The sequence below is a fragment of the Adiantum capillus-veneris genome, chromosome 6, assembly GCF_014529385.1.
Source record: "Adiantum capillus-veneris isolate H3 chromosome 6, ASM1452938v2, whole genome shotgun sequence".
NCBI lineage: Eukaryota > Viridiplantae > Streptophyta > Polypodiopsida > Polypodiales > Pteridaceae > Adiantum > Adiantum capillus-veneris.
The window spans coordinates 13,236,834-13,250,309 of record NC_140936.1 but is presented as its reverse complement, the minus strand read 5'-3'; the positions used below and the strand labels follow the sequence as shown (position 1 = coordinate 13,250,309).

At 41.5% G+C, this 13,476-nt stretch overlaps 1 protein-coding gene across 1 annotated transcript; it reads right to left on the bottom strand.

Annotated features, from left to right (window-relative positions):
* Positions 1-2,453: 2,453 nt before the first annotated feature.
* LOC147455165 (serine-type endopeptidase inhibitor) lies at positions 2,454-3,169 on the bottom strand. Its single transcript, XM_086515211.1, has 2 exons — positions 2,956-3,169; positions 2,454-2,722 (listed from the first exon to the last, which is right to left on the bottom strand). Exons 1-2 carry the CDS (start codon positions 3,098-3,100, stop codon positions 2,556-2,558), a joined length of 312 nt encoding a protein of 103 aa, XP_086371337.1. The 5' UTR covers positions 3,101-3,169; the 3' UTR covers positions 2,454-2,555.
* Positions 3,170-13,476: the final 10,307 nt, after the last annotated feature.

Here is a 13,476-nt window from a genome sequence, read left to right as displayed (position 1 = left end):
GAATCAGAAGAAGACTTTGGTTATTAAAAGTCTAAAGTTCACTATCATTGGCGGCTCACTTTATAGATTGGGTGTCGATGGGATTCTTCGCCGATGTGTGCCTATGGAGGGTAGAATGCAAGTTATTTCAGAGGCACATAATGGGGAATCTGGTGGACATTTTTCTACTGATATTACTTTCAAGAAGATTCTGTAGGTTGGATTGTGGTGGCAGATTTTAATATCTGATGTCAGAAGCTTTTGTAAAACATGTGATATATGCCAAATAATGGGCAAACCCACAGCAACAGATATGACTCCTTTAACACCAGTCCAGCCACCATTGGGTGTTTTCATGAAATGGGGTCTGGATTTTATGGGTCCATTCAAGAAGATTACTCAAAGAAAGAATAGGTATATATTGATGGCTACCTGTTATGTGACCAAGTGGGTAGAAGCTAAGGGTCTTCTCGACAACACGGCAAAATCCACTGCTAGGTTTCTATTTGAGAATATTGTCTGTCAATACGGATGTCCTGTGGAGATTGTGTGAGACCAAGGTACACACTTTATAAATGACACTATGGATATTCTCATGGACATGCTTTCAGTCAAGCATCGAAAATCAACACCATATTATCCTAGATGCAATGGGCAAGCCGAAAGTAGCAACAAGACTATCAAGACTATCCTCACCAAGATCGTGCATAAAAAGCCAGAGCAACGGGACTTGAAACTTCAAACTGCTCTATGGGCATATAGAACAGCTTATAAGGTCATTACGGGGTGATTGATGATAAATGTAAGTATGTAGCATTATTATTTTGCTTCTTGCAAACAAGATAATTATTCACATGTCCTTTAGTTCACAAGCATTCCAAGATAAGAACCTTCAACAAGATAAAAGGCCATTGACATGAGGTTAAAAGTATATGTGGTATAAAGGTACTCAAGAGATTGGTTGTAAACATGCACAAGGCTCCTAGTATCTGAAAAACAAGTATTAGCCATTTGCAATCAACTTCACACCTTTGATACATCTGAGAGCTATAACATCTTTGTTTCTAATTTATACCTTATGTACAACAATTTATGTGCAACTTTATGTTTTACTAAATCTTTATTATTATATTAAATTAATATATGAACCAAGTAGGATGAGGTGATCAGAAATTTCATAACGTTGAGTGATCACATTTTAAAAAACGTGATCACGTTAAACATTCACGTGACTTCTCTTTAACCTATAAAAAATTTCACTTCGGTAAGGCTACTCGAAGTTTTGCATTTCCTGGTAGGTCCGATTTAGGGTTCACGTAGCTTCCTAGTAAGCCCATCAGAAAAACACATATCCCGCCACAATTATGGTGGGTTGCCACATCACCACTTACCGATTTTTTTGTGATCACGTTAATTGTGATTATGTGAATGTGATAATAAACATTGTGATCACGTGAATATTAAATCCTTGGAGGTGATTAATCATCGCAATGCTTGTTGCAAGTAACAATTCACAAGACCACTTGAATTCTCACTAGAATGAATATTGGGGGGAAATATAAACTTGCTCCGGGAAAAGATTGCATGCTCTATTGTAAGTGGAAGCTTCCTTGATTAAACAAAGTCTTGCTACCTAGGAGTTGAGAAACTACTACATGAGGATGTCCACAAGCATACTACTTCATAGGAGTTTATGGCTTGATGAAAGAAATTGCTCTATAGTAAGTAGAAGATTACTGGCGGATGAAACACAACCTTGCTACATAGGAGTTTGAGAAACTACTAGATCAGGACATCCATAAGAAAGCTCCTATATAAGAGTCATAAACTTACTAGATGATCAGCAAGGCAATTTTCAAATGTTAAAACTCCTATCTATATCTAGGAAGTAAGGAACATCTGATCTCACTAGCCATAAGGGAACATGTCCAAATTTCCTTGTGAAGGCGCGCAAATTTTAAGATACCCAGGCGCCTCTCTCTCTCTCTCTCTCTCTCTCTCTCCCCCCCCCCCCCCCCCCCTTTTTATAAGTGACACGGGGTCGAGTTCATGGGATCTACGGCAGGGGCGCACGATTGGCATTGCATGGATTTTAGGCCGTCGGATCTCCGCAGTGGGGGGGGGGGGGGGATTTATGTACTGCAAGAGTCGCTTTACTTGTAGTGGCGTGCGATAGGCGAGTTGGATAGAGCTTAGAAGTGCAGCTGGGGAGGTCCGGGGTTCAAGGCCCGACACTCGGTTGGGAATCCTAATATTTTATGCTCATTGATCTTTAATCAACGGTGGATTGAAGCTGACTCGCTGAGCCATCGATCCCTCGACTTGGACCCGTGTCCTCTATGGACGAGGCTCCCCCCCTCTGCCCCGCCCCCCCCCCCCCCCCCCACACACACACACACACACACATTCATGAGGTGGGCATGGCCACACAGTACACAATATATCTCTCTCTCCCTCCATTCTACACAGAAAGCTGGTAGCAAGCGGAAACTTTGTAAATTGTTACAAAAAAGTTGGGTGGTTGCAGACAATTGTCTCCTGATAAGGAATCATGCATCAGATTGTTGATAATTGGCTCAGCAATTGACCGCGACGGTGCCGTCAGAACGATGCAGCTGGCAGCCAGATGTCAGCCCGCAGCAGTTGCATTGCGCAGGCAGATGCTGGTTGGGCGAGGACGGGCAGGTCGTGTAGGCGACACCATCCAAGCAGTAGAGCGCACAGGCATCGACGCTCTCGATTCCTGCAGCTCAAACCCATTAAAATTAGTTAATGTCAATCATCCCCGTTATCTAGACAAAATAATTACCAGCTGACCGTACTTATTAGCTACCAGTTTCTCCAGCTGGGATTAGTTAGCCCCCCGTTATCTAGTCAAATTAGCAGCTAATCATAATTAGAGCTATATTGGACTGGACTTCTTATAATGAGCTCAGCTCTGATTAGGGACGAATTAACGGAGAGTGGTACTAGTACCTGGAGATGCCAACAGCAGGAAAATAACGGCCATGTACTGCAGACTCTCGCTCGTCATCGCACCTGCTCTGTTCACGACTTGGCTAAATATATGATTAGTATCCCTTCTCCTCCTTTTACGAATGACGGGACTGCTCTCGCACATTTCGTGCGTGCGTGCGCGTGTGTGTGTGTGTGCGAGAGAGAGAGAGAGAGAGAGAGAGAGAGAGAGAGAGAGAGAAAATCTTATTAGCTTTCTCCTTGCTGCTGCTGTCTTTTGACGAATTAGTGAGCTTTGACAAGAGGGCCTCCACCGTTGAACTTTGACACCGGATTCTTAACGCTTTCACTCGCACTTTTCAACTTTAAACGTCTTCTTTCTTGCTCATTTCGAAAAGAAAAGAACAAAGAAGAAAGAACCACGAGCAAAAACAATAAGAAACAACCTTGCAAAAGATTCTCAACCACTTGCAAGTGGTTCGCAATTCACATGTGGTTGATTGAACACTCTTATCTTGATAGTTCTATTGTCATATGTCACTTGCAAAATCTTTCTCAACCACTTGTAAATGGTTCTCAATCACCTCCAAGCAGTTTTACATCACCTACAAAATCCCAAAGACAAGTTTTATATCTAAAAAAATCTAAAACCAACTTTTAGTTAGAGAACTTGTAAGGAACAAGGAAAAAGTGGATTGAGTAGCTAAGCGGGTTTTTCACATTAGAGTATAATTCTGCAATACAATGTCAAAATCATTTACATTTTGTCAAATCCATTTACATTTTGAAATGTCAAATTCTCCATGATTAGTTACACTATTAAACCCATCATGGATATTTGCATACATAGTCATAAGTATAGATCTAGCTCTTAAGATTTCTGTTGAGAATCACAGGTCCTCGTACTACTAGAAGGCCTCTTGTAGCATGGTGCTAGAGGTAGGACTTTGCCCCCACTGGACATGTTTTTCCTCACCATTTTAGCTAATTGCACTACTCTTGATTTTTTCTTACATCCAATGCATAGGTACTCACTATCTCCGATCGATACCTTGATATCTTCCATTCATAAATAAATGGAAAGACCTCATGATGTAGGAAACTCTTCCATTGATATTCTGTCCGATCCTCTAGAGAAGGCAAGATAACATAGGAGTCTTTGTCATTCAAACAACATCTGTAATATTTGGCATCGAGCAGAAGGGTGTTACCCTTGTTGAATTGTGGAAATTATTTCCAAAAAGTGCTCAAGTTCAAAAAGAGAATCTGTTTTGCTGCTTAATAATCCATGAGCTTTTACTACACGCCTCTCTAGGAATCCCCCCACTCAAGCACCTGCAGGACTGAGGCATTAAGCACTAATCTTTGTTCAAGTTCTCCTGTACTGCATATGTTCCAGATGTACACTTCAGCAATCTAGCTAGCCCCAAGAACAAACCACTCTGCAAATGGTGCACATAGTTCTTCAAAAAGCTGTCGTGCTTCAAATTCCGAAGTGCACCACGTCGAACCAGGTGGGGTTCATTCCTCTTTTTTGTTATGAGTGACAAGAAGTATATCATTCATACTAACGATCAAGACATGCCTATTGTCCTCACCAAGATGAGGGACACGGAACTGAACTACCCAAGGTAGCTCGCGATCAAAATGCCCCAAGTCTCTTCACTACACTGCCGGTGCCCAACATCACCAATAACTTGTACTTTTACTACAATGCCCAAAAAAACACCCACTAAATTGAAGTGGAGTTTGACACACGAGACAAAAAATATATCTTATATTTGAAAAAAGTAAATAGCACGAGAAACTTAAAGTTTTTGATGTGCACGGGTTTCGGGGGGGTGATGGTTAGTACTTTCTTTGGATCTGGAGGGTGAACTCCTTCCTCCAACTGTCGCTTACGCTTCTTCTTTAGTGTTTCTACAATTTCCCAACATAATGTCTCTACATCCTCCGGGCACTCTACTTTATTTGTTGTTTTATATTTTTGGTTTGTAGCAAGGATTAGGGTAAACAATAAAAAGCTTGTCCAACAAGTAGGGACACTACATCAATGTTCTTTTTTGCCTTCTTGGTTGTGGGTTGAGAATTTGTTTGATTCATCCACAATGGTAGCCTTTCCATGCTTCTCCTTAACCACACTAGTTCAGCCTCGGGGTCCTTCAGGCTATCCGCATTTGCCAATTTTGGGATCACAACAATATTTAGGGTAAAACAATAGAAAGCTGGTCCAAAAAATGAAATGTTACTACAATGTTCTTTTTCACCTTCTTGGTTGAAGGTTGAGAGCTTGTTGGAGTCCTCCACAATAGCAACTTGCCATGGTTATCCTCAAGCACTATACATCCATTTTGCAAGGAGTCATGTCATCCACCATGACTATGTTCTTGAACAACGAGAGGGGGTGGGGGGGGGGGGGTGGGTGTTGTTCACTATATGTAAAATCTATATATCACGTGCATTCAAGGACTATTTATAAAACCCTTTATCTCTGAATTTTTCACCAATAAAAGGGACCCTTTTCCTAATCAATCTTTAAAAAAATTTCAAGAACTTTTTTCAACACCATTCTAGAAATATGTGAAAATATAGAAAAAAATAATCCCTACTGCTGAACCCACGTGATAGGCTTTTTTTTTTAAATGACTCCCCCCCTCCCCTCTCGAGTTGAACAACTTAAAACCATCAGATGGTTTTGTGTTGGTTTTGTCAAATTCAAGCGGAGAAGAACTTTTCTCAGCATTGGTTTTTGTGAAGAAATGATCATGTTAGACTCTTGTTGGACTAATCTCATGGGCAAGTGGAATCAAGTGGAATCTTTATCGTGCACGTTGGGTAGGTGCACTCTGACCTGGTGTTGCACAGTGCTACAAAGAAATATGGGTGATATTTATGTTGACATTCCATCAAGAATACCTCTGCCATGTGGTTAGCTGAGAGGGGGTTTCCACATGCAACAAATTTGCAACCAATATGCGCAATCGATTTAGAAAAGAGGCCCTTTTAGGTAGTGAAGGCACCATGAAGGCTCTACTCTCCTGCTGCATATATTGAATTGTTGTATCCATGAAATCTTTTTGAGACATCAAGAGCCTTGATTCACATTCCAAAGCATTCTTGCTCTCCTGCCAACCATAGCATAGAAAACATCATAGAATAAGATCATTTGATGATTGGTTGCACTTAAATGCTGCTAGCCAACCTATTCTTAACAATTTAAAGCAGATTGTAGAATGCTTGGCAAGAACTTTTGAAACACCTACAAAGCACTTTTCGTGCACTATGTTATTACTTCCAAGAACCTACTAGGCACTTCTAAAGAATAAGTGCTCTCTTAGCTCTTTCTAAGCACTTCTATGAACTTTCTAAGCAACATTGATCACTACAAATCACCTCTAAGCAGTTGCTACACTGCTTTGTCACCACTTTCTAGGCACTTTCTAATCACCTCACAACACTTTGTAGCTCTTTCTAAGCACTTTAAAGTACTTTCTAAGCACCGTTGACCACTGTAAATCACTTTTAAGCAGTTTCTACACCGTTTTTTGTACCTTTTCTAAGCACTTTCAAATCCCCTCATAGCACTTTGAGGCTCTTTCTGAGCACTTTGAGGCTATTTGTAAGCACTTCTAGGCACTTGCTTAGCCCTTCTAATCACTTTCTTAGCACCATTGCGCACTATGAAGGACTTCTAACCACTTACCAAGGAGTTTTTAACCACCTTGGTAAGCAATTTCCAATGACCTTGTTAGCACTTTGAAGCTCTTTCTATGCACTTCTAAGCACCATTGAGCACTATGAATCTCTTTTAAGCAGTTCCTAACCATTTTCTAAGCAATTTTCAATGACCTTGTAAGCACTTTGAAGCTCTTTCTATGCACTTCTAAGCACTTTCTAAGCACCATTGCGCACTACTAAGGAGGTGCTTCACAAAGCACATCTAAGGAGTTGCATCACCTCTTAGCACTTTTGAGATGTATCTAAGCACTTCTAAGCACTTCTAAGCATTTTCTAAGCTCCATTGAGGAGTATGAGGCACTTCTCAGTACTGTCTAAGCACTATGAAGATGTCTCTAAGCACTTTCTATGCACCTTATTTACATGATAACCACTCATGCATATCTCAAGTAGTTTTTTAGTAATTTCATAGCAGTACAAGCACTTTGAGCAACAAGCTCACCTACAAGGAGTCCAACTCTTCTCTAAGCTAGGCCAAATCATTGTTGGCATTGGCTTGGACAACATTTTTATGATGGCTTTGACCTCTACCTCCTTGCAGCCAACCTCTCTTTGATTGGAACTCGTGAGTTCTTGAGAGCCTCCACCTCCTTGTTTAGTTTCTCCAACTCAGTGTAGAAGCCATTGTAAGGAGAGAACAACCTTTCATTTCTAAACGGCAAGTACCTCTTCTCATGCAGCTGCACTTTCACCCCAAACAACTCCTTTTGAAGGTCATACTCCTTGGTATTATTCACTTTGCCATTTCTTGTACCTCTTAAATACACACTGGCTTCTCTATTGCCTCACATGCCTACAGCTTGCTTTCTGACATTGTCGGTATTGATGATAAGGTACCGTCACAGACAGATGGTTCTCTATTGATGAAGCCATAATCAACATAGAACTTGTTGATCTTCCTCTCTAACCCCCCTTTCGGCGTCTTGCAATATTCAAGGATGGCTCCACCGAACCTTGCCCATGGAATCCAATATCAAGATGTGTCGTCGGATCAATCGATGTTGCGTGACACATCTCATACATGAGTCCCATGCGAATTTTGTTAGTAGCTCACCATTGAATAGGGCCGCCTGATATACCTTCTGGTACAAAAGCATGCGCTCATCAACATAATCATCCCTCACATGGTGAAGAAATAGCTTCGTATTTTTTTATGCAAGAACTTGAAAACACTTAGCCACTCCTCATCATAGATATCTTCTTCTCTAAGCTTTTTAGGAAGTATCCCATCTAGGCTAAGGCCATGCTCCTCATGTAGTTCCTGGGTCGAGTATCAGGCACGGATATTCAAATAGTGCAAGCACCACAAAGTAGAGCTTGTTGATTGACCAGCTTTACAACCCTTCCAACAATGGAAAACACAATGCAAAGTAGACGCATGCATACCTGTTGATGACTTTGTTGACACCTTCAAATTGGATACAAATACTCGAGGAGGCTGCCAGACACCCGCAAAAACACAACATGCAATAATGATACACATGAAGAGCAGCTCGAATAGAGATTAATGTTTACCTTTCAAGTCCAACAGAGCTCCTCAAGGAAGAAAGCATTCCTAGCATGAAAGAAGTCTGAAGCAGAGCTTCTCCTCAAGCACACCCACTTGGGAATCTTCCAGTGGAAATGGGAGTGCAGAAAATGGGACATGCAAGAAGGACAACTCGTTACGTGCAATAAGTGACCCACCCCTCCGATACAATGAGTGGTTTACAATTCAGTATTCAAACTAGTGGACCACTAGACTTTTAAATTTACCCATTTCTTTCTAATAAGTCACATTTATCCTTTCAAAGTAGTCTCTAGAGGTACCCCCTAAAAATGGAATAGTGGTACCACCAATACATGCTTTTACCCTATTGTTAATGGTAGGATTCTTGGAATTGGCATCGATCACAGATGGCATGCAAGGTGGCCTAAGAAGCCTAAGAGTGGAGCTTAACAATCACTCTAACAGTTCTGTATGTTCATTGTTTCCTTCTTTTTTTATGTACTCTTCCTCTCTACACGTTTCATGCTATTCCTCTTACTCCTCCTCTCTACAAGCAAGAGCACCACAAACCTAATCTTATACTTGTGCAATCTTCCTCTCTGCATACACTATTCCTCTACCTCTTCTGCTACAAGCAAGCACACTACAAACCTAATTTTGTAGTTGTGCACTATGGATGCATCATCTAGCATCCTCAAGGCCATGCAAACCAAGATGGCCAAACTTGATGCAACGAAGTAGGCAGAATTGTAACATTTAATGGCCTAGTAACTTGTGTGTAGCGGAAAATAGCATAGACATAGTGAGCATTTCATTAGAATATATTCCTAATGAGCATAGAAAGAGTGCTTGGATGGAGAGAGAAACAAAAAGCATAACACCTAGTTAGATAGGCATGAACAATACTTCAAAAGAGAGAGAAATTAAGCTATTGACAACAGTTGAGGACCGGATTTTCTTGGAGCTTGTCCCCCCTCCAAAATACTTTGTATTATAGGTTTCCCCCATCAAGGGAGACATTTTACAATACAATTCTTTGTGTTCCTTCAATAACTAGCTAGTGCAATGAAAATGGAAGCTTCAAGCACTAAGCAAAACACTTATAAAACAAGACATCAATTTCCTCACGGTCTCGTACCCAAGACCTCACACACCTTCGAAGATGGTGAGAGCTAGCGGGGTATGAGAGTAGATTGAGAGGAAGAAGGAGTAGTCTTACGAGAAAGAAGTACATCTCCTCACATAATCACTCATATTAGCATAGCATAGCTTAGTAGTTAGCATGGTAGAGGAGATCAGCCTGCATTGAAGCTTGGCTCTTGATTGGATTTGCATCACAAAGCCAAGAGTTGTTGGTGTAGGCCTCCCTTCTCACAAGCTTGGAGTAGGTGATAAGCTTTCCATTAAATCTTGAGAAGGAGAGAGAGTGTAAGGGTGGTGGTAATGTGTGTGCTAGTCTCCACCCATCCATGCTATCTTATAGCCTCCCCCTAGCGTACACAATGTCCGGCCGTGCCGTTGGCCTTACCCATAGGACCCATGTCCTCACATTACCCCCCCCCCCCCCCCCCCCCCTTGGAGAATTGTTTTCATCCTCAAAAACGAATGTAGGAAAATGTTTCTTAACTGCAGAGACATTCTCCCATGTAGAACCTTCTTCAGTTCTATCTAGCCATTTTACCAACACCTGTCATCTGACATGATGTCTGGTGCGAAGCTCATGAGAATCCAAAATCTTTTCGGGCTCATGAGGAATGCTTGGTGGTTCGATAAGGTCAATTAACACACCTATGTCAATGACATTATCATTCTGTCGTCGTCGTTTTCGTAAACGGCTAACATGAAAAACAGGATGAACTTGTGATTTCTCTGAAAGAGCTAAGTTATAGGCCACTTGACCTATACGTTTGAGAATGGCAAACTGTCCACAATAGCGTGGTGAAATTTTAGAAACTTTTTCCGTCTTCAGACTTTTTGAATGCTCCGGAACTTTGAGGAAAACCTTGTCTCCTTCAAAAGTAGCAAGACGACGATGCTCATATGCGTACTTCTTATATCGATCTTGATCTTGCTTAACATTTTTTCGAGCAACTCGAAGCATGTCAAAATGGTCATGGAGAAAATTCTTCGCTTGATGTATCTTCTCCTTAGCCAACCCCACCGTAACGGGTGATCTAGGTTGAAATCCATACAAAAGCATAAATGGACTAAACCATGTAGTCGCATGCTTTAAGCAAGTTCTAGTATAGGTAAGTAGTCTTCCCAATTGGTTTGCTTCTCTTGCTAACATACACTCGTAGCATATCCTCTAGCACTTGATTAACTCTTTCTGTTTGGCCATCTGTTTCTGGATGATCAGGCGTACTTAGATCGAGTTTAGTTTCCAACTTTTGGAACACAACTCTCCAGAAGTGATTATCGAACTTTCGATCTCTGTCACTAATGATACTAGCTGGAAGACCATAGATTTTAAATATATATCCTACAAATAGCCGTGCTAATTTCGGTGTCTTAACGCTAGTCTTAGTGGGAATGAATCGACCCATCTTTGTGAGACGGTCTACAATTACCCAAATTGCATCATGGCCATGATTTGTAGTAGGTAGTCCTACTACAAAATCCATAGAGATGCTCTCCCACTTACCTTATGGAGTCTCTAAAGGATATAAAAGGCCACCTACCTTGAGGCGCTCTACCTTATTAACTTGGCACTGTTGGCAGTTTAGTACGTACTCTTGAACATCATGATGTAAGCCCGACCCCAATAAAATTTCCGTCAAACTAAGGCATACGTCTATGAATACCTGGATGACCAGCACTTGGACTATCATGACACTCAAATAAGATTTGGCGCCTCGTGTCTGAGTCCTTTGGCACACATACACTACGTGTGTGAAGTAAGTGGCCATCATCATTGGAAAAATTCTTCCATCGCTTAAGCTCTTTCTGAGTAGGGGTGGATCTCTGTGTGTTGGAGTTTCTATCTGCGCATGAAGAGACATGTTGATCTAGTTGTTCACAGACATGTGAGTGTCAGGGATCCCTTTTTAAAACTGCACTCCACACTTTAACATATGATTGATCTTGTGCACATTTTCACGTAATGACTCCAAAAACCCACTCTTTAGTTCCGTGAAAGCAAGTGAATTAATCTGAGGCATCCGACTTAGTGCATCTGCTACTACATTATATCACCCCTTGCGATATCATAGCTTACAATCATAATATTGAAGGATTTCTGCTCATCTAGCTTTACGGCCTTTCAAGTCTGTTTGAGTAGTAAACCATTTGATACTCTCATGGTCATCCTCCTAGTGGCGGCATTGACCTTCTTAAGATCCACGCACACTCTGAGTTTCCCATTATTTTTTGGCACAATCACTATTGAATACACCCATTATGAGTGCTCAATAGGGTATATGAATCCGCATTTCACCAGCTTTTCAATCTCTTCTTGAACGATCTTTGCATATTTAGGATTCATTGTGTAGGGTTGTTGCTGAATTGGTTTAGCCATGCTATTCATGGGGATTGTGTATTGCACCACGGAAGGTGGAACACCTTTCATATCATGATATGCCCAGGAAAATATATCCCTGAATTCCTTGAGAATTTCTTCGAGTACACACTCTTTAGTCTCTGTCAGATCTTGGGCAATGAAAATAGGTTTGGACTCTTCTCCTGGTTCTGCTGGCTCTATCTCCTTAACTATCATTGGACCGTCATAGACTCCATTCCTTCCATCAATAGATTTTCTTTGAGCCTTTGTATACACAACCTTACGTTCCTCTGTGGTGTAGAATTTGAAATGTTTAGGTGCAGGGTGTAAGTCTATTGTGTCCTGTTGTTCTGTGGACTGTGATTTCACTTTTGATTCCTTTTGTTGTTGAGCTAACTCTCGATTTTGTTGTCTCCTTATGGTACGGCTCAAATTTGGCTTCTCTGTAGCCTCTAGTTGTGCGATGTCAATGAGTTGTGGACTACATCACATAATGCTTTGAAGGTATTCACCCCAGTTATCTACCAACTTTCAATGAGCATAACATGCCCGTTTATAATTTAGCCATTCTATGGTAGATTTCTTTTCATTTATTCTAGCACTCACATTTGCTCGATATCGTCGCCAAAAATGTGCATCTTTGTCGCACGTGTCAATGCAAGGAACTTGCCAATGCACTGTGTGCGAGCCACAAATGGCTCCAAGCATGCAACTAGCCTAAACTAGTAAGCTCAAAGATGATGGTGTGTCACTCACCGCTCTATGATTCCTGTCATGGAGGATTCCTCGCTGCGAAGAAGAGGGAGAGGCCGCTACGCCGTGCTCAACCGCCTCGCCGCCGTCGTGCCGCCACAATGCTCGATCTCTCTCTCTCTCTCTCTCTCTCTCTCTCTCTCTCTCTCTCTCTCTCTCTCTCTCTAGCACACACACACACACACACTAATACACAAGGGAGACGGGGAAGGAGATGGAGCAAGAGCACTCTTCTTGCATTGCACAAATGAGAGATTGAGGTTTTTTAGGTTTAGATTGACTTTTATATGGGCTTGCCCATTCACATTTGGGCGCCCACACTTAGACCAATCCTACCCAAACATTAGGTTCCAGTTTTAAAGTGCACCTCTTATATTTCTTACTCTTATTCTCTAATTTTTTATTATAACCAATCTTTAGTGAAGAGTCACTAGATGAATCACTACTTGTGTCTTCTGCTCCCTTGGATAGATTTTCACCTAGGGTGCCACTGGGTCCTGAATGGTTTGTCCCCACATTTTCACTAAGATTTAACTCAGATTCTTCCTCCTCAGAGTCAATTTCAATTGATGATTCCGACCCCAAATCATGTGGGCTATAGTCTTGTGAGACGCTATTGGTTTCAATGCCAGTCAAACCTTCATCTTGTAGGTCATTAGAAGCTATATGCATTGCTTCTAGCATATTTAAGGGTACGCATGGTGGCATTTCATCCCCCTTAGGTGTTACCCAGGTCGTCCCCCTGTTTCCCCAAGTGCCTATGGTTTGATGCTAGGTGAACCCAATCCACATTGTCCAACTCAATCATCCCAGGTAGTACATCCATATAAGGAGAATCTTCCCCAACATTAGTGTTCGCTTTACACGTGTAACAATATTGCAATGGGGCCGAGTGAACTGTGGTGTCAGATCTATGATCAATTATAAACCTTTTTTCTAGAGGATGCTCTCGACCATTTACAAGATCCACTCGAATGACAAAATCTTGGAAGTGCAAGTAGACATGGTTTTTAGACTAGTCATGCACCATCTTTTCTTCCCTCATGAAAGGACGTCTGTCAAA

Coding starts and splice junctions, on each gene's coding strand:
- LOC147455165 (XM_086515211.1), bottom strand. CDS start 3,100: ATGTGCGAGAGCAGTCCCGTCATTCGTAAAAGGAGGAGAAGGGATACT. Junction 2,723..2,955: donor CCTGCTGTTGGCATCTCCAG/GTACTAGTACCA, acceptor TTTGAGCTGCAG/GAATCGAGAGCGTCGATGCC.